Raw genomic sequence first — 27,170 nt, forward strand, 5'->3', positions numbered from 1 at the left:
AGGTAATCAGAGCAACATCCTAACATCATAGCCATAACACACAAATATTACCTAGGAACATGACACTCCAACCTAATGGAATATGTTCAACATTTCAGACCTTTCAGATACAGTAAGAGTGGAGGACTACAGTCACTCTTGAAATTTTACAGAGTATTATGCAGTCTTCTAGAAATACCATTAAACCATTTATTCCTCCACAGAAAAAGGAGGTGAAAACCTGCCTTCTCCATGATATTTTGACATTTTCATAGCCTGTTACAGCTATAATAAAGCCAGAATTAAGGCAAAACACTTGAAACTTATTAATTCCCTGGGACTACTGTAATAAATAAAAAGGTCTTTGTTCATCAAAACGAGCATTGAGGGAGATAAGAATTTGAACTGAGTAGGGAATTTCAAGATGTGGCAGGAGAAGGAGAAGGGGAGAAAAAACAGACAAAAAAAAACCTTAGCAAGTTTCCTGCTTAAGAATTGTGCAGATGCAACTAGCATAGAAGACTGTGCAACTAATTGTATACAAGTTAACTTTTAGGCCAAGGACAATCTGCAAGGAAGATGAGGAGCCTTCATTACTATGATCACCAAGGGCAGAAAAAAAAAAAAAACAACAAAACCCTAGCAACCCATTGCACCAGCGCAGAGTGCATTGTGAGAAAATATGTCAACCAGAAAAAAAAAGGACTATAAAAACAAAAAGGTCAAAGGGGGAAGGTGCGCCGTGGTAGAGCGGAGACTCCTCGGCTGCCCAGCACTGTTCTTTGGCTTAATAACACTTGCTTAATAAATTCTTGTTAATTGATTTATCTTTAATTGGCCTCCCCAATTGAATTTGTCCATAACACTACCACTCAGCTTTCATACATGAATGATTTGCAGCCAGAGATTTGATTAAATTTGTCTTCTGTATGAAATGCTTTCACTCTGCCCATTTCCAGGAATTCTAGGTATTTTATTAGCCCAGATGCCAGTGGTGGAGAGGTCTGTAATCAGGAGCAGGTGTAGTCCTATCCAAGTCCATCTAGTTCATGCCAATGCCACCATGAGGATACAGCATTATGGACTTCGGTGTAAACTGTGCCTGGGATCCTGCATGTTTACCTGAGTGGCTCGTTGCTTTTAATACTCTGTCATAGTGCCTTCACTCTTCCTGGCACTGAATCTTGCTTCATGAATCCTTTCTTCATTATATTGACACCTCTGCAGATCTGTATCTGCAGGGCAGACCTAGCCTGGACCACCATGCATTGCTGGAGGGCTCAGATTCTACAGGGAAAGAGGTTTATTCTGAAACACCTGTTCTGAAAAAAGAACAAGGAAGCAACTCATATTTCTAGACAAATATGCCGCTGTTAAAGATTCTTCAAGTATACTAGCTTTGCACATAACTACAGAATTTTCTTATCACATCCCTAAGAGATGATCAGCATTTTAGTGCTATAGCACCACTCACAATGAAAATACTCTGCAGATGTAGGTTCACTTTGAGAATTCCCTATCTACCTGACTGGTTATGAATCTTAAATTTTCTTGAGATCATTGCTCATCACCTGAACAAGTACTGAAGAGTAAATGAAAATAGCCATCCACTGCAAAAAAAAAAAAAAAAAAAAAAAAGAATCATTTAATGTCTGAAACAAAATGCCATCATTGCTGTGATAACAGAAGTCTTAAAGTGCATTACTGTCACTTCTCTATACACTTGAGGGCTGGCTACTAGGTCAGATGGTGCAACAGTCCATGTAATCTCCTGAATGGAAAAAAATTAGGCTCAAAGTGCCAAATAGACGCCCACAACATAATATCAGGTAAAACAAACACATACCTCCTATCGCTCCTCACCAAATGTTAGAGAAATAGAGAGAAATTCCAGTCATTTCTCATTACTGTGAAGGTCAGCCTAGCTGGGAAAATTGTTTCTGCTTTACAATTCCCCAAACTGTAGAAAGCAGTTAGAGTTCTGGACAAAAACTAATGTTGCATTCAAAGGGAAAAGAGGGTGATATGGCATTGCTGCAGTAATAAGAGAATTTTTTACTCTTTCCACTTCCCTGTGAACCTAATCAACTGTGACATGAGAAAATATACTGGGCTCACCCAGCCAGAATCTGACTGCCACCTGAAAATGTCCTCAATATTCCACTGTTTGGGAGTTTACAATGATCCTTCCGACATCAATTTTGTACATGTACATCAAAATGCCATTAGAAATGCTTACAAACACGTCCTGCTCACAGGCCTCCACTCGGACTCCAATCGAAGCCAGGCTGTAAAGACTCCCCAGTGGTTGAATAAAGGTTTCTTTCGATTACTCATATGAAAGCATTTGGTTATGGAAAGGCATCTTGGGGGAGCCTGGGGGATCTAAAGATCTCCCCCCTGACCTCCTTTGTAAGCACACTTGAATGTCATTAGAAGCAACATATATTGAAGGTACTTAAAAACCTGCCTTTAACATTTAATTAATATCTGTTGACTTACCATGTTTCCTCATTCTCCTTGAGGTTCAACAAATAAGCCACACCTTCCAAAGCTGCAAGGATGTGGCAGGGAGTAGGAAGATGTACTGAAAGGAGAGAGTGAGAACCCATGGTCTATTTATACCATCACACTCAGTTAGATGGATGGGTATGTTCCAGCCTTCATATACATGAACTAATGCATGCAAACACGACATACATGATGCAGATGGAAATTAATTTAGCTTTGATAAATGCTTGGCATATTTAATGCATTATTTAGTGCCACTTTTATTATTTCTCACTGATGAAAGTGTGAATAAGTCTAGTGTAACTGAACAAAATATTATCAAGGTCTTCTTTTGTTCTAATATTTACAGGAAATATGACAAGTGTTTGACATATAAATTGAGCATTTGACTGACTTTAATAACCATGTGATCAATAAGAAGTGATATTTTTACAGCCTAAGTTCAATTTTTAAAGGGCCAGGGGTCATGGAGCTTTATCAAAACAATAAGGCTTAAACTTTATTTTCAGAAGCTGTAATTCCTCTTATTTTAAAGTCTTTATTGACCCAATATAATTAAAAGTCAAATTTTGCTCATAAATTTTCAATTCTACTGGATCTAACATTTTGTTATTTAGCAATTTATTTTAGCTGTACTTTCTGGAAGAATTTCAACATTTCTTTTTATTTGAATTAGTATTGAGTGACAGAAAGTCACTGATTACCTACATTGAAGGTTATTTCTTTTGCTTGGGTGATACCATTTATTTTTAAAAAGACCTAATCAATCTGAATCATACATATGCTCCCCATGTATCCTATCTTTCTGAATCAATCATCTCTCCCCTTTAAAGTAGCTTAGGAAATGTATTTTCAATTTTCATGATTATAGAATGAAAACCAGCCAGATACAGTCCAAACACCAGGCAGCCATCACAGGAAAACTAGTGCTCATGCTATGCTAAAGTGGCAACTCTCCCATTTAAACAGCTGATAAAATATCCTGCAACCTATACAATCAGCCCCTCTTCTCCCAAGAGAGAACAAAGACAAACCAGTGCTACTTTTCATCTGGAGTATCTACACAGCTCCTAGGGCTTGCCCAGCACTTTCAGAAATTCTTCATTAAAATTTGCAGCAGACAATTCTCAAACAGAAAAGATGTACTTATACATAGTAAGTTACAATCTTGTAACATTTCTCTGCCATTGTTTAGAATTGTTTCCTTAGTAAAAGTTACCATGCACACTGGGACAAATAGAAGGATAAGTTCTCCTTCTGGCCTGATGAACAGTGAACTATTTATATTTCAAGATGGAAAAGTAAAAGCCCTCAAGCGTGTATTATTCTGCCAAATCAGGGTATTCACAAGCATGTGGAGACCCTGGCTGAAGCCTCATATCTGAATCAGGTGCGGTGAAAAGCCTGAACCTGAGGCTAAGATACTATTTTATGAGATGATTTAACTAGATGCCATGAATAGATTTGCTTTTCAGTGAATCTACAGTTCTGAACAAAAAATAATGAAAAGAGGTATTGAGTTGTCCAGCTCCTAAAAGAATGCTAGGAATTTTGCAAAGGAACAAGTTATAGGAAAATGAGAGTGGTTATTTCCTTGATAATTATAAACCTCAGTTCTTTAGGCAAATTGCATTTCCTCAGTTCTGGACCATTTTACTGGTATGACTGACCTTATTTCATAGTGAAAACCCGTATCTGTCAGAAGTGGGAAGTGTACCAATTTTTCTTTCTTCTCCTCAGGATGCTATGCCATTTCTTGAAATGCTGAAGCACCCCATGGAAATTTAAAAGCAGCACCCTAATGTGAACTTTATATTCTACACTTGGATTAATTTCCAATATTTTCTTATAATTGTTTTTTTTTGCCTTTTTTTTTTTGCTTTTTTTTTTTTTTCAAACAGGCTTTAAAATATATGCTGGAAAAAGTTATTTCACTATTATTCTTTCCATTGGAACTGAAACTTTTTAGGTATTTTTATTTTGTTTATTAAGTGTCTCTTTCCATAAGTTCCCAAGAAAGTGTTTTGGTAGGACTGAAATTTCCCAGTTTTAAGAGCTTCATTTTGAACCAAATTTCTCAAATTACATGGGGTTCATGTGCATATGATAAAGTAAAATGAAATAAATCATACTTAACAGTCTTACTTTATCCACGCAGTTTTCTCACTTGCCCTGTTTTTATTGATTTCTTTTTCTGGTTTGAAGTCAAGTGTTTGTAGAGACGATGGAATATCCTTGGGTCTGATTTTTGCCTAATCTTTGTAATAAGATTTTCTCCTGTGACAAAATTACAAAATCAAATGAAGCATGCCAAGAAAAGCATCCAAAATTTCAATACCTATTGCTCAGATGAGGGGTAGATTCTCTGTGAAAAGAAGGCAATTTCTTGAACTGTCCTGGAAACCAGTGCAGCATCTGACTGACCTTCAGATTTCCATGTGTGGCTATACCCTGGACTGTGATCTTATATTTTATGACTTGGAGTAAAGGATATTGTTAATCTACAGGATCAGATTAAGACTTCCAAAACCACACACTGAAGATGAGGCTTGCATGTCCTTATTGATTCATGAAGGTAAATGGAGATGATGTACACTAGTGTTGAGCATTTTTAAGCCCTGTTTAGGTTGATGGTTGTCAAAGAATATAAAGTCAGAGAGCTGAGACATGCTACATTTTCCTAGGTGGTTTGAGGTTTCTTTGTAGGTTTTCCATACATATGAATGCTATATGAGTCATGGGAACAATGAAATAACTGCATGGTAGTAGGAACAATTACATAGTGCAAAATGGCAGTAATAACTTTTTCATAAGTAATAGCCACACCAAAGGCATTTCAGATATATATGCTAACATTTCTGACCATTTTCCTTATTTTTATTTTGTGAATAATTGCTCTGTCTGTATAGGACTTTTTTGTTGTTTTTTTTTCTGCTGACTCCATTCCCCTTTCAACTTGAAGAGCCCTCAGATAAATATTCCAGGAATATCCTCTCCATGTTCCAAGACACAAGGTAATTTAATGATTTGTGAAGCTGTCCATTTCAGCCTTTAAATAATTTACATCATTCTATGTTTTCCTCAGAAAATTGTGGTAAATGCCCCATCTAGAAATAACAGGTGAACTGTTCTTGTAACTTACACTTTATACTACATTACATTTGAAAATAAACAAACAAAAAAAGGAATTACCATCTGCTTGATATGATCACTAATCTTTGGGAGACACAGTTACCTCTGTAGAAGAAAAGAATCAGGCTATTTGCTAATAGGCAAGCTAAAATTTACTACTATTGTTCAGTCATCTATGTATGAAAAAAACCCAAACAAACAAATATCAAAAGGCAGATTTTTCACCTGTCCAGCTCTCTTAGGTATATGGGCTGCCCTCATGACCCACAAGCAACAACACACCCCAAGGTAAAGCAAATGTGCAATTGCCTTTAAAGTCTTTTATTTTTCTTTTAGTTGCTCCCCTGGTATCTTGATAGAAACTTCCTATGGGTCAGACCTGGCTGCTAGCTCATCAGTTGCATAGCTTTGATCTAAATGTGCTTTACTATCTCTGCTACTTTCCTCTTTTTGGACCACTGTTGACTGACTGCCTACACACAGTTTTGTACTTTTACCACTATTTTCCTTAGTGTGTTTTTACCAACATAATCCTTTGTATCATTAAACTAATGTAAATATTAATTGCTTAGAGGACTTACAAAGTACTTATTATAAAGTTCCTTAATGTCTATATATTAATATATCCATTTGTGAAGTTACACATTTAAGAGATCAGTAATTCAGATAAACACAGGACATTGTATGAGCCAGACTGGCTTGGGCTGACCTCAGTCTGAATTTTGGCATTTGCAAACTGTCAGTTTCCTGTGATAAAACCTATAGGCACAAGCAAGGCTTTTCTAAGAAATGCAGAGGTTGAAATTTGTATCTTTATTCTTTTGAAGGCTAAATAATAATTTCTACAGTTCATCTTAGTAGTAGTGACACAGCCCTTCTGAAAATTTGATCAATGCTTATTCAAGAGACTAGCATTAGACTTTTTCACAGTATTATTTAATTTTAACTTGTCTACACTCCTTTAGTCCAAAGGCAAATAGAATATAATTACACCAGGATAGGAAAAATTAGATAAGGTTGTAGGCAGCCTTACATTCAAAAATCCCTTTTGTCACTTTCCCTCAATATCTCTGTCAGTGACGTACTATTGTATGCCTCAGTCATAATTAAGTGAGATGAAGATTATTCCAAAAAGTAAATTTGTGAGGGAACAACAGGAGGTACACATCAATACAAAGGACGCAATGGCCCACAACGCATGTACTAAAGCAAAGGTATTCACTGGCTTGCTATCATAACCACTGGGTTTAGCCTCTTTTCACAGATTTCAAAGGATTTTTAAAATTAGTTTAAACTGTTGTATGATCAGGCTTTATTAAGAGATGATTTCTGTTGGACCTCAGCATGCTGAGTACTGTCAAGTTTGGGAACAGTGTAATGAAAAGAAAATGAATGGGAATAGGAACACATTTGGTGTCCTAGCATTTCCTCATTCTTCTGAACTTCTGTTATATCCAAACATCTTTATATACACTTTTAAACAAGATAAAGGCTGCAATAACATAACACAGAAGTGTGTGATGAGCATATTTAACCAGTGCAATAGTTTACCACAAACTTAAAACACTGCCCTAAGATGATACAGACCTTTAATTAAAGAAGTTGTCTACAACAAAATGGTGGCTATGTTGGGGTAATTTCTGTATATACAAAAGTCCTTCATAAATAATTTACTAAATATTTGTTTCATTGCATTGATTTAAGCTTCAGAAGTTTCCCTCTGTTTTTGAAAAGTTAATGTGAACATTTTGATGAAAAGAAAAAGACAAGAAAACACATCTAGACCACTCAAATTCTGACTATCCAGCCCCAGGAATTGTTCATATACATCTGTAGTTAACTGTATTAGAAGCTCTTAGCTGTTTTCCTTTGCCTACACATTACTGATGTTGCTACAGATTAGGACCGAGTTTTAAAGGTGTTTCTATCACTGGTGAGTGCTTGTTATCAACATTTTAAAGAAAAGATGTGTACAAACCTTTGAAAAGTGACTGAATACTTCAATGCCAATATATTTTGCATGTAAAATATAAAAATCTCTGTGTGTTTTATTTGAAATCTGATAAATATTTATTATCAATGCTGTTTGCTTTTAATCTGTTCAGGATATCATTCCTCCAGCTCCTTAGTACTTAAACAAAAATGGCATTTACATTACAATATTGCTTGCCAACAATCTCATTTTCTGGTTTAGTCAGCAGCCTTCATGCTTGATTAGTCTTTAATTATACAAATACCTACATATTAAAAAAGTTTTCTTTTTTCCATACTTTGAGCATGTAATTATTTTCTCTTGCATGCAATAACCTTTAATTTTAGGATTAAGCAACTGATTCTCTTTAGTATGGATGGGTTTTTTCAAGTGTTAAAGCAAATTTGGGTATTGTATTACGAGTAGGAAAATTAACTTTAGGAAAACCTTTCATTAGTGCATTTGACAGCACACTGAGCAGCTGACAGAAACTTCAAAATATTCAATATATTTGAAAGCAAAATGGATACCAATTCTATGTACTCCGAAGTGAACAGCAATACTACTCTGAATTCACCACTCAGCGAGAGAGTGATGGGGGCTATGCGCTTCCTCCCTTGAATATTCCTTGCTTTTGTAGTATCAGTGTTGCAGCAGCACTTAGAAGCCCAATGCAAGATCAAGACCTCATTGTATTATACCAAAAATTGTAAGGTTTCCAGTATAAAGTGGTGATCAAACAATGGTAGGAGAATCAACAAAGGAACAGAAAAGCAAAGTGACATCCCAGACAGTGGCAGACCTGGGACTGCAGTCTCATCTCCTGACTCCAACAACATATTTACTATACCACTTTGTTTCCTGATTCAAATTATTAGTCAAAAATGAATTCAGTAAGTAAAGGCACAATTTGGTAATGAGATTAGAGGTAAAAATATGCAAATTTAATATGGCAGTAAAAGAATTCTCTCCTCTTCTTTTCCTGCAGTCTTCACTCGTGAGAGCATGGAATGCCAAGTTTGGGTCTACAGGACTGACATATGTTATCTCTATACCTGCTTTTACATTTGAAGTGCCAGTGATTTCCCCCTAGACATAGTCTTTGAATGTCTATGGGGAAAACATCAAGGATTTTTAGAATGGCTTGGTTTTCTCAAGATCTGTTTATTTTTATATTTGTTTTACATGAACTGAAAATTCTGTCAGACACATTTTGATTGCATGGTGAACATGTTTCAGAGACAGAAGACAGCTAAAAAAACCCAAACAAGGCAGCTGCATTTCTGTAGAGTTGGGGCAGGAGAAGAGCAGGAAAACTCCATAACGGCATGTTGAGTTTGCTCCTGTCTCATTTGAGTGCTGTGAGAAACTTTCTGCATACTTCCCTCTTAGCAGAGTTAGGTTTTGTTATAAAGTAAAAAGTTGCAGACACAGAGGTAGGTTGGAAATGCACACAGCATCTTATTCCAGAATGGTGATCAGCAATGCCAATACTATTTTTGTCATGCCAATACTGTGTTTTTTTAATCTCTTTCCCACTATAATAGGCCAGTAGGAATAAAGGCACTGTGAGTAACAAAGCCCTTTTTTTCTCTCTTCTCCTCCTAACATTTTCTACTTAATTCCCTGAGATCAGGCCCTGTCCTTGAGGAATTCTACACTGATGAAAACTGCACCCTCAGATCAATCCTGGGAATGAAACTGACTTCACCTTACTTGCTCCTTCCCAGTATAGCCCTGGTCCTCATCACCTGCTCCATGGCCCATGGAACACCTTCACTGGCAACTCTACTTGTCACTCTGTGAGGTGTCCCCAAGTTCCTGGGAAAAGGCCAAGAGGTGATCAGCCCTCTACCATTTTCTGTCCTGTTCCAGCTGGAGCCACCAGTCCACAAGGATATCCCAACTGGGGCAAAAGCAGTAAGAGACAAAGGCAGCACTCTACTGGATTTGGCTCTCTAGAAGGCTGAAAAGAGAGTTATAAGTTTACTATGGTGAAAATCATGAGTGTATTAAAAGCTAAAAATTTTTATATCTCTTACTATCACATTAATTCAGAACCATCTTTTGATACTAATTTACTGGCCATCTCTAGCACAGAGCACCTTTCTGTAACGTGACTGGGCCTATATTTTAGGGTTTTCTTTGTAGCATCGGTATTTTTGCTCAAAGACTAGGATCCTCCCAAATCTGAGTGCTTACCCAATGCTTTTTACAAACTTGTAAATATTTCTTAATAGTTATACAAAGACATTGCAGGGGTGAGTACTGCTTTAAAAAATCTCGTCTCCTTTAAGAACCAGAATGCAGCATGATTCCTATAGTAAAAGGAGAAGGGTGCTGTTTCCATATGTCAGTTTTTGTCTTCTGGAGCTGAGTTCAGCTTTGCCTTCCAGTCTCTTTCACAAATATAACCTAACTAATATTCTCCAACTGGAATCCTCACAGGATATTAGGTCATGTCTAAGCTATCTGAAATAAGTCAAGTTCCTCTCCTGTGGGAAATTATCTGAAATTATCCTAATTTATCATGTAATTTTTGATGCAAATGAAGAGGAAAAAATTAATATATGAAAAACCCTTGCATTTGAAAATGATTAAGAATTCTAGCAGATTTCAAATCATCACTGTGAATTAAATTATTTTCAACTTCTTTTGCTAAGCCAATATTTTTAGGCTATTCAATATAATAATTTTTTATAAATGCATTAGGCTGATTTTAAACAAAAGGTATGCTTAGTTATTTCAATTTACCAGGCCTAAAATAGAAAATTAAAAGGAAATTTTGGGCAAGGAATAAACTAACTTTATAGAATTGCATCATTGTTAGAAAGAAAAAACACTTAGAAATGTCATGAGTAGTCTAAGACATTACAGTATCAGAACAAAAATGGTGTGTATTTCAGAGGTAAGATTTCTTTTTTTTCTCTGAGACTCATAGTGCCCATCTTTCCTTTCTTGCACTCTTTCATTTACTTCATTTCCTTTCTCAGCTGGTGACAAACTTATTTCTTGACTTTGTCCTGGATCAGCAGCAAAAAATACAGTGGTGCTACAAGACAAGTTGTCCTAAAAATCTTGCAAACCTTGCTGGTGGAACAAATGCTGGAATTGTAGAGGGTATCTCTTCCAGATGAAAATGTTATGCTGGGGCCCCTTAGACCCACAACCCATCACCTATCAAGATGGATTCAATTAGTAATTTGTATACTAGCAAGTAAAAATATAATACATAGCAGAATATATGATAAGTACAAAATTTAAAAATAAATTTTAGGATCATTATATCTACAAATTATCAAGTCTTATTATTGATTTCCTACTTGCTAAGAAGGTGTGTTGGTTTTGCATGGCCTGGCTTTTAGTAGTGAGGGGGCCACAGAGGTGGCTTCTGTGAGAAGCTGCTGGAAGCTTCTACCACATCCAGCAGAGCCAATCCCTGATGGCTCTGAGGATGGACATGCTGCTGGCCAAAGCTGGGCCAATTAGAGATGACAGAAACACCTCTGTGATAACATATTTAAGAAGAACATCAAAATAAAGTGGGGGCACAGGTTTTTTTCTAGCCAGAGAAGAGGAGAAGGTGAGAACATGTCAGGAAAATAATATGCAGACACCAAGGTCAGTGAAAAAGGAGGAGCAGGAGGTGTTCGAGGTGCCAGAGCCAGGATTCCACTGCAGGCTGTGGTGAGACCATGGTGAAGCAGCTGTGCTCTGCAGCCCGTGGAAGTCCATGGGAGATGTAGAGATCCACCTGCACCCTATGGGGGAGATGCTCACACTGGAGTGAGTAGATGCCCTGGAGGAGGCTGTGATCCAGTGGGAGACACTGTGGAGAGAGGGAGGCTCCTGCTTCCAGGCTGGAGCACCCTGTCCTTGGAGGACAGCACCCCGTGGAAGAGCAACCCATACTGCAGCAGTTTTGGGAGGACTGTTCCCTGTGGGAAGGACTCACATTGCAGCAGTTTTGGCAGGACTGCTGCTTGTGAGATTGAAACCCCGTTGGAGAAGTTCATGGGGAGCTGTCTCCTGTGGGAAGGGACCCCATGGCATAGCAGGGAAAGGACTCCTTTCCCTGAGCAGCATAACAAAACTTTAGGTGATGAACTGACCAAAACCCTCACCCCCTTGTCTCCCTGTGCTGTCGGTGGTAAGGAGGTGGGGGAAAAGTTAGTTTTAAGGACTTATTTTACTTCTCATTATCCATCTCTGACTTTGTTAGTAACGAATTCACTTTGTACTTCTAAGCTGAACCTTCTTTGCTCATGCAGTGTTTCCTCCTGGTCCTTATCTCAACTCATGAACCCTTTGTTGAATTTTTTTTCTCTCCTCTGTCCATCTGTGGCAGCAGAGGGTGAGTGAGTGGCTTTTGTGGCTGCCTTGCATTTGGCCAGTGTCAAACCATGACAGAAGGACATGTACTGCTAAATGCCCATTTTTAAAATTGATCCTAATTTTCTCATGTCCTAACCCACAAGGAGTTCTTAGAAAGACACATTTTTTGACTGTGTCTGAGATGGTAACCTCTGACTTATTTTCCATTTTTCACATAATTGTTAATTACTTCAAACAAAAGTAGAAGTTTGGTGGAGAAGGGCAAAAAATGAAACAAGAAGAATTTGGTAAGCCCATGTTCCCCATCTAGCCCCTTCGATAAAAGGATATTTTTTCTTTTGCCTAAATTGTTTCTAGTTGCACCTCTAAGGTCAGAATAAGCCAAGAGAATGAAAGGAACAAGCATCCTGATGGGCTGCCTGAAGCTGCCTGGTGTTACGGATCAGCGTAAAACCAGCTCTCTTTCCTCTGCCTGGGCCGATGTAACTCACTGGAGTGGCAAATTACATCAGACCTACAGCTGTAACCCGACATTATGATTAATTTGATCAGTAATTTCTCCTGTTTTTCATTTTAATCGGTGTGACTATTCTGCTGTGGCAGGTCTTTCAGATCTAATTAAGATAAATTTCAGAGTAAAAGACTTGGCAGAATTTTCGAGTCAAATCCGAGCGTCAAGTGTGAAGACCTGCAGCACTAGTCAATCAATTTCCAGTAAAGACGGCAGACTGTAACTCAGCAATCAACCCATTAACACTTAAGCAAATTTCATAATCTCCAGGCCTGTGCTTAGTTACTCTCTCAAAACATTCTGGCTACCAATAAAAAGGAAAAAGTATTACTCTTCTTAAACACCTGCATCTGTTAAAACCACCAACAGTATCCAGAAGTGGATACTCTGACAGATCTCAACAATATTGCCAAAAAAAGGGCTTAATTTTAAAATTTAAAACACAGTCTAGTAAGGCTTTTTTTTTTTTTCTGCCTAGCAGTATGTAGGAGCTGAACAACCTCTTTTAGGTGCTTTTTTGCACAATGAGCCTTAATGATATAAGGTCTATACCACCTACAAAATATTACTCCTCAGATTCAATAAGACCCAAGCCCACCAAGTTCTCAGTATTCCCTCAGTCTACTTGCTTCCAAGTAGAAAAATTATTTTCCTTCATGACTAGAAACCTGTGATGACTTGCATTTTTTTTTAATACAAAGAGATGTGGGATATGAAAAAGAGGGGAAAATAAAGTAATGCTTTAGAATATTCTCTACTTTCTTTAAAAATTTTTGGAAATATGAGTGAAAAAATAAATTAAGATAAATCAATGTTAACATAACAGATCAACTTGATTTATAAGAGTATCTGAAAGGCTGTGTCAACTTTTTCTGTCCTTAAGATCCCCAGGGGTCCTACACACTACCTAGAGAGGCTTTGGAAATAGAAGACCTTGGGATATGTATCCTTTCCCAAATTTGTTCTGGGAGGATGTTATTTATTTATTTTCCCATGTATTAAATACTTCAGTTGCTTTAGGGAGTTTATTAAATGTTCCCATTTCAGAAGCCAGAGCAAGCTGTTTGCTGGGCAAACAGCTCCACTCTCCTTCAGAGAATTCTCTAGCAAATGGTTCTGTTATTAGCCTCAGCATCTGCCCCTTGGGTGCTAATAATGCCAGTTGTTTTGCTCAAAGATTAATTTCCTTTGCTTTAAATGTGAGTCAGACACCAGTCCTCCTTGTGCTTCTGAAATAGCAACACTGCAGAGTATATTTAGATGGACCAGCCAGCCAGTGCTCCATCTCAGGAAAGATTTCCTCAGGAAATGAGAAGACATGATAATAAAGTCTGTTTGAGATTGTTTTAACATCTCTGCTATGTTAAAATGCATTATTAAACAGCTTTACAGGAGGAACTCCTAATGCTTTAAAGATCCCCAAAACCAGTGAACTACTGGGAGAAGGAAGACTGTTGAGGAGAAGATCTGGAATTCTGTTCACTGTGTGGATGGACACAAATCTTACACACAACTGAAACTAGCTTTTCTGTGGAAGAGACACCCATGGATCTCCAGGGAGACATGAGTACTAGCAGCACTCAGACAAGCTAGGTATAGCAGGAATCCAGCTGGCATACCTCAGCACTGTGCACCAGGGCCAGGGTACAGCACAGTGCAGAGGCTCCTGAGTGTCCAGCCAGGATAACTGCCATGTTGTCATATCAGAGCAGCCCAGCTGGTGGAAGACCCATGGAAGTGCCAGAAGAGGTGAGCAAAAAAGAAGAAAGGAGACCCTTGTGGCACTAAAACTCAGATCCAACAATTTCTCAAGCAAAGCTCAAGTAATGTACAGTAATGTCTATGTGCACTGGCAAAAAGAAGAGCACTAAACCAAAAGGAGAGTGCCTGAATCACAACAGCATTTGCAGTGGGCAATAACTATGTGTGTGTGTGTGGTACATGAGTACCACGACTTCCTCGCTAGTGGAAATTTTTACACAAGTACTTGCTTGTTCTGCCATGAATCACATTTATCAACCCACAAGAATCTTTACAATACTATAGGAATACACAGAAATCCAAAACTGTCAGTGGAACAAGGTGTTAAATCTTCCAATATTTCAGTTTGAAATGAACAGCAGATGATATAAACAAAATATTTTCAACAGATCACCAAGCTTAACCCAATTTAGCTGACTGCAGGGGACTTTCCATGCTATCAGTTTAGAGCTGAGACCTAGGTCATACCAGCACTTAAACTGGCTCACTCTCAGGTGATGGGCATGAACCTTCTCAAATAAATGCCTTCTTGTCTATATCACCTATCACCTTGTGATGTGGGTTATCTCACTCCCTATTGATACCAAAAATTAGGAGATTTTGACAATGAATCCGAAGCACGGCATTTATTCACCCTTTATAAAAGATTTCTTTGTCAAATTGATTACTTAGCAACTTGGGAACAGATTTAATCAGTCATACATTGATACATTGCACAGTATTTTATGCAGAAGAAGTCAGATAATTTTAGCAAAACAAAGCAACCCACCAGACTCAGTGGGATTACTGGTGTCATAATCTCAATCAAATTTTCTTAATCTCAGGATTAAATAAACATGAGAAAGATATAACAAGTCTCGGATGTGAACACAATCATAAAGACAGACCACAAGAATAATCCTTGAAAAACTGGCCTTTATCAAGCTGACAGAGAACTTGGTTGTGACTTCTGTATCTTAAAGATATGTAACTATGTCAAAGTCTCAGAAAATATTGAGATTTCTTCAAATCTGATTTTGCCTTAATGAGAAGCTAACCAGTGAATGAGGGCAGAAAGGGAAGGGGAAGTTTGTTTTGTGTGACTATTGGAGCCTCAGACATTTGTATATATATCCTCCCTCATTTGCAGCTGAGTATTTCAGCCTTTCTGCTTTTCTTTGTTCCTTTGTTATAAAAGCGTTGAGTTTCCAAATACATTATTTAAGATTACTATGAAAATTTAATCTGAAGGAGGTTCTGGTTTTGGTATCCTAAAGTTTGCTATTACTTGGAAGATTTTTGTGCTGTTGTCATCTCCTCACTTCTCTTCTTCCTTATTTTTATTGTTATTTTTTTCTCAGTCATCATCTTCCATCAGCTGCAGTTTTTGTAGGTAGACTTCTGTGACAAAAGAGACTCTTCAGGAAAGAGTTCTGAAAATGGTCAGAATAATTTTACAGTAAGAAAATCTCTGGGGAATTTCCTGCTTGTCTGTTCCTATTCACACACAAACAGAACAGTAGAAATGATTGAGAATTTGTCTATTCCTATAGTGTAGCACTCCCTTTGCAGGTCTGGCTATGTGTACAATAATCTTGTCCATATCTCTAAAATATACAGTGAGAGTCAGCACCATAAGCTAACCAATTTTTTGCAGCCACCTAAATATATTTTGCTGGTAGAAAGTGCCGTATTTTTGTGGCCAAGCAGAATAATTAGTTACTTAATACTCTGCTCATCTGATTTGATACTACGTATAATCAAGTTCTTATGGCTCCAAAATTTTAATTGCATGGAATCTCTGTAAGATGTTCTATCTTACAGAGATATGTATCCTTTGAAGTTGCAACATGCTGACCATTCAAGAACCCATATGTTTTGCATGTAATAACACTAAACATTCACAGGATAAGCATAATTGGAGAAGTACATTTTCCCAGAAGTAAAGGTTTTGAAGTCCTCAACTTACACCATGTCTTTTGCCTCTGGATTCCTTTGTCTCAATCAATTAACACAATGAAAATAAACATCAAACTATGATTATCTTTATGATGAATTTCACCATTTTAGAAAGGAAGGATGAGAGTCTTCTCTCATCTGCCTAACCCACCACTTCCTGAAAGAGATCTCAGCTTTTAAAAATTCTTGTCTGGTTGTTGTCTCTTGCAAACCAACAATGACCCTGGTCCTGCAGTGTTTGGCTTTTACCAGTGTAAATCTGGAGCATCTTCATTAATGTTAGCAAAAAAATAATATCCTGGAACTTAAAGGGGGGTTTTACATATTTCTATGCAATCATTAAAATATCCCATAAAAATAATTTTGTAACTACAATCCAGCCCACTGAATCATATAAAGAATAGTGATAAAATTAGAGCACAGTATTACAGAATAATCTGACAGGAATAATTCTGAGACTTTTAGTTGGTACACACTGCACCAGCATAATTCATTTCTGATCAGCTAGCAAAGTACCTCACGCAGGTATACCTAAGTAAGTCACTTTCATTTAATTTACCATCTGAAGGACATGACAGCATCTGTACATTTTGAGATGTAATTGCTGTTATCCTTCAGTTTTTTGAAACAAACACAATCATCCTCCTGAATTACTGACTTTCCATGACAATTTTTTGAGGTTGCATTTTTTAAAACTAATATCTTTCAGACAGATCCTGAATAATGTAAGAGGATAAAGCCCACATGAAAAAAGTCAAGAATTCAGAAATTAAATTTTAGCTGTCAAACTTTAACTTAGTTGTTCTTTATTCCCTTAATATTCTTCAAAGAAAATCCATTTCACTCTAGTTCATAAAGAACATTACCCTAGAGGACATACTACCTCTGACTTTCGTCAGGTTGATTTTTAAGTTGGAGCATTAAACAGAAAAAAACCCCCACATTGTAAGCAGCTATTATGAGGAACTGCTGCCAAACATGTGCTCCCTCCTTTTGTTTTGTTTTTTTTTTTTTTAAGCCGCCTGTGTGAAAGAAAATAATTTCAGATCCAATCCTCAAGATGGATGTACAAGGGTAAGGCAGCCTTTTTCTGCAGGATTTAGAATGGAAAGACAAATTTCATGGAGGAGATGTTATCACTGCTCTGATTTAGAAAAGTACCCAAACAACCATACACAAAGTAAAACATCAGTTCCTCTGGAAATATTTCTGAATACCACTTGTTTGCATATAAAAGTGTCTCAGAATTCCTGGTAATAAGACAGAGCATGCTTCAAGTTTTAATTGCTTCTAAGGAAGCTTAAGCAGTATTGAACTTGCTGTAGAAATGCTGCAGAGATGTCTAGAAGGCCAAAGTAATGACCCTACACACATTACTTAAGGTGAGGGCTGAAGTAGCATGCTCAGTTCTGGCTTCTCTTGTGATTGTCAGTACACAGCGTATTTGCATCTGTGAACAAACTTTGGGATTTCATGGCTATTTAAATGGTGAGGTTCAGAGAGGAAAGACCATTAAAACTACTTATTTATTAGCAAGTTTTTAATGCTGAGCCAGAACTAACACCTAATGACTTCTAATTCCTTCATTACTGTTCTGAAAGTAAACCAGACATGCAACTGGCTTGGCAGCACTAGCTGAGCTCAGTCCAAGGGAAATGCCAGATCTCTCACACTGGTGTATTTCATTAAATTTAATCCCAATTCCTAAACCATTCAAGGGATAGTATTTGAACTAAAAAGACTGCAGAGTACTTGGTTCCTTTCTTTTACTTCTGTTGTCTGCCACATCCAGACTGCCCTCAGACGGGTAGTTGTGAGCGTAAGGATGCTAAAGGCTAAAGAGTACCTATGTAGTATTGTCATTGGCATCTAACAGGAAAGCTTTTACTTACTTTTATTGTACTTATGAAAATGAGAGATAACTCAGGGAAGCTAACAGTTGAAAGCACCTGTACATCAGAGATGGGACTGAAAAGACTAACATTCATCTGAGATTTACATTGGGACCAAAGGCTATATAAGACCTAAGACTTCAGATTCATTTAGTACAACCTTCTCAAGGTATGTTTTCTGAAATAATCCAACTTCTTCCCTACTCCAACTCTAAATTATGTGTGCATTTGCTTTGTTTGTAGAACTTAATGAGTTTTGAAACACACTATTTAGCAGGCAGTTTTAGCAAAATATCACGTGTACAGTTAGTGTGCATACATTACAGCTGTACTAAGACAATAAAACGTAACATAAGATCCCCTGAAAATATCTGTGTCTCTGAATGTCAATAATCTGCATATAAAAAGCCCCAAAGCACTGACTAACATGATAGATGGGGTATTAAGTGATGCAAATGCAGTCCTTAAGACAATACAGGGAAGAAGGTTTAGAAGCATTATTCTCTACTCTAAGAAAAAGTTCAGCAAGCAAGGACACATCTCTTGCAGACTTTTAAGTCTATTATCTAAACCATTAAAAAAAAATCAGATTTCATGCAATTTAGTTGAAGTTCAGATTGATGCAGGTTTAACTGGCCACATGCAAGAAAAGCTTCTTGTAAACCAATTCCCTTAATTGTCTAAAAAAGGATTGTTTAATTATTAAGCTAATGCAGTTTTATTTCTGCAGGAAATGGATCCAAATCCATGAATGTGGATAAAATATTTTAAGTGGTGTCTCAAAGTTTAAAGACTAACGTTGATAGAGACTTTTCTGGCTTCTAAGTGCAGTTTCACTGCCTAGTGAATAAGACTCCGTTCACTTCACAGACTACCCTGGTGCTCAGAATCACACTACTTATGGGTACAGTCAAAGCTGTTCTTGCACAGTGTAAATGTGGGAAGACACATATAGGGCAAGAATACCCAGATCTAAGAACATAGGACCACTGGACCAGAGCTCTCCTGTTTCTGCCCAGGACTTCTCAGAGGGGCAGAGCTGAGCATCAGTATGGATGTGGTAGCTGCTGATCCATTAAAAAAGAGCCATGTCATTGGAGTGAGCATTCATTGATGAATGGCATCAGCTGGCATCCTTAGCTTTGGAACATATACTAAGAACCTTAACAGAAGTATCTGATTATTAGCAGGATAAAATTTAGGACTGTGATTTCAAGAGGAGAGGTAACACATCCACCCTTATGCACATGTCCATTAGCAGAAGCTGATAGTCAGGATCATCTCCTAATGAACCAGTAGGAGCCCTCTTAAGTTATCATAAAGGCTGAATGCTGGGCAAATGTCTTTTGTGAATGTTATACAATGAGTCTGTGGAAAAAAATGAAAGAGTTTTCTATGAATTTTATGACATGAGGCTTTAAAAGCAAAAGATATTTACTCTTCAGGAAGCAGCATCCTAGAACCATCATTAGGTGTTTTTTCTGGTTCATTAAGCCTTTTTAGCTGTTCTAAGCCAAGTGCCCATAAGGATTGAGTAGCACAAGTTGGAATTTCTCAGCCTGTGTGGTCAGAAGGTGTAGCCTTTGTTTCCCCTTGCAGTAAGAGAGACTGTACATGCTGTTTTTAGACCTTTAGGGATTTGTATGTAGTGTCCTACCTGCAATGGATTTGGTGAAGTAAGAGGAGATGGAAGGCCATGCCCTGGTGACTGGCTGGGTTTCTGAGGGGAGCTGGAGGACTGTGAGGGTAGAGGTGGCTGGCTCTGGCTCTGGGGCTGTGTTTGGTTCTGCTGTGGTGGTGCTGATGGCTGTGGCTGTGATTGCTGGGTCTGCTGGGCTGGCTGTGGAGTCTGTGCCTGCTGAGCTTGCTGCTGCTGGCTTTGCTGCTGCTGCTGCTGCTGTTGATGCTGGAGCTGCTGAAGATGCTGAAGCTGTTGAAGCTGGGAGTTCAGGGATGAGGTAGCTGTGAATTGAAGAGAGGGAAGGGAGTTATACAAGTTTCAGTAATACCTACTGCATTAAAAGTATTCTGGATAAAATTCTGGTTCTGTTACTTTGAGGGACACACTTCTTAGAAGACAGCTGGCCCTAGAATTCAGGATGTGGGAGGAAATTGTTCCCATCAATAATAGCCTGTGGTTCTGCCTGTGTAATTCTGTGGTAAAGAGCCAGATTCCCTGGGGGCAATGAAAGCAAACTTTTGAAAGGGCTAGAGGTCTGCCCACAGGATGGGGCTCAGAGCTGATCAGGAGGGGCTCAGACAAGCTTACCAGTGAAGCCAATAGGAATATTCTCTGCCTATAGAAGAGAGGAACAGATTGTCACTGTACTTGTAAGTATAGCAAGAACGCATAACATGAAAGGAGGAGAAAGTCATAGTCATAAAAGGAAGGATACTCTGAAAAGAACTTTGTCATGTCATTATGCAGTAGGTATCAGGAAATAAAACATTCAGCTGTGAAATTTCTTGTGTGATGCCTAGGGATTAAAAAATATCTAATAAAACGTGTGTCTCTCTGAAATAAGAACAGCTTCTTATAATTCACATCTAAAAGCTATAAATCCCTTCATGTAACTTGCACTGCTCACTTACTCCTGATAGTTAAGATCTGTTGTGCAGCATATGCTTCAAACATGATGTTTGGAAGTGCATGGCTCACATCAGTCTGCTAGCACAAAAGGCAAACTTTATTTCCCAGAGACACTTTCTAACTGACTAGGACATCCATTAAATTCAGGAAGACAGGAAGTGTGTCATAGGGATGTCACTAAAGAAGAATAGCTTTAAGCTGCAGCAAGAACATCACAAAAGACTGATGCTTTCTGGGATTATGTCCTGAATAAGTCACCTCTGTCTCCAGCCATAGAGACGTTAATCAACATCTTAAGGGTTGAATTAGTTAGCTGTAAGATCCCAAGAGAAAAAACTTGTGAGGTCATTATGATATTTTTTGCTCTATATACTGCTTTGCCAGCACCACCTTGTATTCTAATTTCTATCCACAGAAGCAAAAGTAAATTGGGAATGAATGAAATTTGTTATTTTTAAAATGGCACTCAGATTTCATGGCCAGAAACTCTGTTGATCAAGTTATTTGTGGACTGGCAGATAAAGCCAAGTCATCTCCACTTTCTTTTCATGCCGACATCCCTATTTCAGCTTTCTAGATGTCTACGCCCTGAGGCTGAACCTGAGGTCTAGGTGCAACTTATGAAATCAATGAGCCATAAACTGGAATAAGAAAAAGAAAAAAGAAAAGAAAATGGAGACAGATGAGGCAGAAAGGGTAAACCAGAAAAGGCTGTGAGAAGGAAAAGTATAAGACTTGGTAGGAAGAGCTGTTGGCTCTCCATTCCCATGCTCATAGCTGGTCTAAATTTTCTTTCAACAAATGCAGGAATCAAACTAGAAATATGCTTTAAAAAGAATTATAGCCATGTATATGTGACTTCAACAAAGAATCCTAATAATTCAAAGGAGGACTGATAACACCAATATATTTCTATCAAGAAAATTACTCATAGAAGTTTTGTGTTTCAAGACAAAGCAAAGTGACCATCAGCTTAAAAACATGCATGGTATCTCATGCAAAAGAATTCACCCTGGAGAAGTAAGGGAACACTCCCATCAATTTCCCATTGAGAATTTGTAACTAAATGCCCTAAAGCCAACAGGGTAGTGAGTGGAAATATAATCCAAGGCATGTGAGAACCAAGAAGGTGTGTATACAAGAAAGCAACTGCACAGATTAATTAATGATTCATATCAAGAATCATCTCAGATGGCAAGGAAAACCATTCACCAATTCTATCTGTAGAGGCAGAAAGACCCTTACCATTCCCACAAGGAAAAAATAAATCTAGACCAACTCTTTCTATTGTGCAGGCTATTTCTTCACCTGTGATAGCTTAGCAGACTACATGAATCACTGACAACCAGAACGAAGATTTCAAACTGACTCTTACTGAATCCACAGACTCCAACAGAGAAATTAATTAAATGACATCCCACAGAAGCATAACTTCTAATCCACATGGCTCATGAAGAGGAATAAGGGACTGTTTTATGTTATGTGTGCACAACTGGACAGGAGGAGAAAAAAACCTTCTCATCTAGGGCTGGAAAAGCTTTGCTTTCAGTACTGCTCAACACTTGAATATTGGTGAAAGCAGGAAGATCAATATTCTCCATTCAATTTTGTACTGGAAATGAAAACATTCTTGCTGGGGTAGAAGATATATCCCTGAAGGATAATCTGATTAATTACTTCATTAAAAAGTTTCTGGGTTTACTGCCAGAAACTGCACAAAATTATTCAAATAACTTCTTGTGTTTTCATGTCATTCCTTTAAAAAGTCTCTCTGAAGCCCATCACCATGCTGATCTGTAAATTGCATTGAAGTGGCTTAGAGAGGTATGATTGTTTAACATGCTGTTGCTAAACAAACAGATAAGGAATTGGAAGGACTGTTAGATCAGCAAAGGTGTTCTGAAAGCCACACAGTAGGTGCACCATGAAGGTGGATTTAGGGCTGTGGATCATACCTGTAGTCTGGTGTTCATGCTGCCAGATTGTACCTTCTCTCACAATGTGTGTACTATCCACAGCAGGGATTGTATCATATTATTGTTTGCAATCAAATCCAATCCAACTCCCAGAGCTTGCTTGCATAGCTCATCCATTATAAATAGTAAACCTGTCTAGCATTTGTCACTTTCTGCAGAGCTTGGAGCCTGATGGAATTTCAGGTGGTACAACAGTGCTATGTCTGCATATATAAAAGATAACATGCGCTGCCTACCTCACAGGAATCTTTTTTATGACTTACTGGCTAACAGCTGGGTAAAATGTCAACATATTTTAGTGAAAAGTGCTACTTTCACAATTGCATTCAAGAATTAAAAAGGCTTGCAAAGAATCGCAGAAAGTTCTTTTTATGGTTAAAAAGTTCAACATAAAGAACATTACTTTAAAAGAGAGACACAACTAAAACTGTATGCAAGCAATAAAAAACGGTGAGGAAAATCCACAAAAGCTGTGTGACATTTCAACTCTCTCTAAAAAAATACATGCTGCACATATACCAGGTATCCAAGATAATGGTAAATATAACTGATATCTATGAGGAAACAATTGCATGTGGGCTTTAAAAACCTATGGTTCAACAAACTTCTTGCTTGCTGTGGTGTTGTGGCAGACTTTCCATGAGCTCACCATACAGTTTATGATCCTACTTTAAGCAGATTATATGTAATCATGGTATCAAAGCATATACATTAGAATAAGAGGCATGGAGCTCAGTGGTGGATATCAATGGTCAGGAGGCAGTGAAAGCAAACTTTCTGATCTCCTAGGGTATCTGCTGCAATACTTGTCACACATCTCAGGCTACTTTGTGGATTAGACAAAGTTATGACCGAAGGTACATACTCCTCCTTGACTTTCTTTGGGGGATACCTTAGGCATAGTGTTGCCATGCATTTACAATATTCACACAAAATGTGTCATTTCTTATTCTATTCCTCTGCTGGTTACCTACACAGGAAACTAACATGAAATGAAAATGCTCTTCTGCCAAATAGAGTGTTACAATAGGGAAAATTCACCTCTGAGGCAACCATGCTGAAAGAAGCAGTCTGATCCATAACAGGGGGATGAGTGAAATTTGGTTGTAGTAAGCAAACTGAAGAGGCTCTGTCTTCATTTCCCAAGCCTGATTAATGGAAAATAGTAGCAATTGTCTGCTGCCTCTGGCTAACATGTTGTGACATAAGTAGGGGAATATCCCTGGTTTTACTTTAGGTTAAAACATACACTTTAATCGTGATTTTCCAAAAAGCAAGGAATATAAGTGTGCTCACAAATGTTTATGTAATGAAAACAATTTAAAATTAGGACTCCTTTTCTACTTTTCCTTCAGAATATAAACGCAGATTCTTAGGACCTCTACAGTGCTTGGCAGAAGATCAAATTAATATTCAGGAATTCAAATTGTATCTAGAATCTGCTCTTGTGGATAACCTTCATATAAATTCTTATTTATTTTCTTAATGTTTTGTGCATGCTTGTTTCTGTGTAAAGAGGAAGGAGGGGTAGGAAGAATAAGAAACAATTTTAGCTTACAAACAATTGTGCTACTCTAGCTTATCTCCTCCTATTTATGTAGTTGCATAGTTGTTCTTCAGTGCCTTGATACAATGTACAATGGACTAAAAAGAAGAAAATCATACATTAAACCTTTTCCTATTTGACTGAGCACAGAACATGACTCCTGTCATTTCAAGGGCTTAATGCCTTTTTCCACTTCCCCTGTAATGGAGAATGGATTTGCATTGCCTTAAACTAAAAAGTGTAACTAACTTTAGCATCTGGGCTTGCGTTTGAACTGACATGGCTCGCTTTTTTTTCCACCCTATTGTTTCTTTTCTAATGAGGTTTATGCCTTTCTTTTCTTTGAAACAGATTTCTTAAGATTGAATACACACACTGAACAATCTAATGCAAGCTCGCATTTATATTCTCTCCCTCCTGGGTAATGAGTGGTAGGTTAGCCAAATACCCATGTTTTTCCATATGCTCTGATTTTCTTCTTGAGAGTAAAATGTGAGTTCTTTTAAATATGTTAGCATTCTCTTTGTGAAAAAAAAAATCTCTGAAGGGTTGGACTTGTGGCTGAAGAGATTAGTAATGGGATACAGAGCATATTATTTCTAAATCACTGGCTCAAATTCAGCCTAGGTCAATATAGGGAACAAAAGTCATTGCCCTTTAGTGGTGCTTTTTCATGTTTTCTACTGTACAGAAGATGTATTAAATGTATAGAAGTCTTATTAACACACAGATATCCACAGAAAGCCTGCCTGCAATGGAAGAAGTTTGTCACACAATCAAGGTAATAAATTGATGGCCTCACATTTAATGAGGAAGATCAAAAAGACTATGGTCTTGAATGGCATCAATTGACATCATTATTTGCACTTTCAGCAGAGAGGCTAAGAATGGAAAGAGTACACGGATCAAGTCATCTCCTTGCTCCTAAAGGCGATCCCTCAAGGTTACAGCTGCAAAACACAGATGGGGTTATGGGGAGAAACTTGCATTGCCAATAGTCCTTTGCACTAATTCTGCAGATAAACAGAAGACTTCACTTTCTAGTGTTGTCATATCCATCATTCATCATTCATGAGCACTGAATTCACTTTAAAGAATGTAGGCAATAAAAAGGAAGTATTAAGAAGAAAAAACATCATAATTTATATGGTGTCTGTGGTGTCTCTACATTTTGATGAATGCTGGAGCTTCCCTGAAAAATGATCCATTGCATTAAATAAATCAGACTTTTTTTCCTTACCAAACTTTAAAATGTATGATAATTCACTAAAATCTTGGAAAGAGAAAAAAATAAATAAATTTAAAAAAAAATAACAAAAAGTTCTAAAGTGGAGAGCTTGACTAAGTATCAGGACAAGTATATTTGGAATAATTCCCATTTTAAGATAATTTAGGGGCTATTTTCCTCTAGTTTGTTACAAAACTGTAAGAAAAGGTCCCTGAGTGTATTGTAAAAATTGCATTAACCTATTTAAAATGCTCAAAGGCAAGAATAAGCTGGAAAAATTAGACTTTAATAAGCCATTTGCTTTCTCAGTTCAAATGGGACCTTAGGTCTCATACTGCCCAAATGGTTGAAACAGTAACTGGAGTCAGGGTATCATCAAGACACAGAGGATCAATCAGGATGACTTGTCTTGGGAGTCTTGTTCAAAGCCAGGCAATTAAGCATAGTATGACAACACTGTAAATGATTGAATGTCAAAGTCTGTGTGTCAAACAAATAATCTAGATATGCTAAATTTCTAAATTTAACAATTTTCCTTTTTTTTTAATGAAAACATGACTCACAGATCAGGGGTAAGATCTTCTGATTAAGTCCTTATACAAGATAAAAGCAGTTTTCTAATTACAGAGTGCAGAACCAGTCCCACATTGTCTAAGAACAGAATAGAAAAATAAACTTAAGTGGCATGGTATTCCTACAGAGTGGATTTCAAGACCATATTGAGCCCATAACTATGTTCCTGTGGACCAGAATTTAAGATAACTGCCCAATTCATGGGAAAAATTCTTCAGGACTCCTTAGCAAGAAACTAATTGACAGTGAAAAGATTATCATTTAAAGGCCAACAGAACCCAATGTAAGATTTCACAGCTGAAGGGATATGACAGGGAATGGATGAATGACACAAAGAAATTAACTTAGAAACAACAGTCTGCTGATTCACAGAGCAATGACCATGATTTATAATGGACATAAGACAAAATCTGGGCATTCTCAGCACACACAACCTTTAATGAGAGGAACTGCAGCTTATTTTTGCTCTCCTGCACTTTTAGTGCTCTAACATTGATGGGAATTGTAATTTCAATGGAACTTACAAAGACTAAGTGTTTGACATACTCAAAGTAGCAATACCTATACCTGTAGAAAAAGTAGTGCAACAACATACAGCCTCAGAAGCCTGGGAAGAGGTTGTGCAGAATTCTGTCCTACAGTTCAGAGAGTCACAGGTCCCCAGTCCACCTGGGGACTGTGGTATCCTGCCATTTCTCCTGACAATGAGCCCATGTGAGGCTTTGGGGCAAAGTCTCGTCAAGAAGAGCTTGTTGAACTGCTTGGTAGTGATTTTGCATTCTTTCAGATCTGCAATTCCATCTTCTATAATTATGTATGGAAAATGGCTCTTTGGACAAAGAAATTTTTATCCAGTTGTAGCTTCAGCAATGGTTCTTTGAAGATCAGGAATTACGAGAAGTCTCTCCAAGGAGTCTTTGAACTGAGCGATGTTTCCTAAACTAAAAGTAAAATTACAGTGAGTGAAATGTACCAGGTATTTTGTACATGTGTTTTGGCAGGGCTTTTTAAAATAATGCGATCAAATAGCGGATCAAAATATTTGTGGTTTAAAAAGTTGGTCTGTATGCTGAGTTTGTGAAAGTGTCCTGGGAATGACATGGGATAATGTCACATTATCCCAGCGTCAACCTAGTTAAGCAATACAGGCTACAGTATCCAGCAGGTGACTTGATATGAGTGTTTGCTTTCATGTCTCAGATGCTCATTGTAACCATATTTCTATC

The 27,170-nt window shown here is 37.6% G+C and overlaps 1 protein-coding gene across 13 annotated transcripts in view; it reads right to left on the reverse strand.

Annotated features, from left to right (window-relative positions):
• The window catches only part of POU6F2 (POU class 6 homeobox 2), a 354,882-nt gene that overhangs the window by 120,556 nt on the left and 207,156 nt on the right, over positions 1-27,170 (reverse strand). For all 13 annotated transcript variants that reach the window (XM_021546755.4, XM_085570635.1, XM_021546724.4 and 10 more), the window contains one exon: positions 19,689-19,993. In XM_021546755.4, coding sequence (XP_021402430.3) covers positions 19,689-19,993 — 305 coding nt within the window. The remainder of the gene's footprint in view (positions 1-19,688; positions 19,994-27,170) is intronic.

This window comes from Lonchura striata, chromosome 2, assembly GCF_050655825.1.
Source record: "Lonchura striata isolate lonStrDom1 chromosome 2, ASM5065582v1, whole genome shotgun sequence".
Lineage (NCBI taxonomy): Eukaryota > Metazoa > Chordata > Aves > Passeriformes > Estrildidae > Lonchura > Lonchura striata.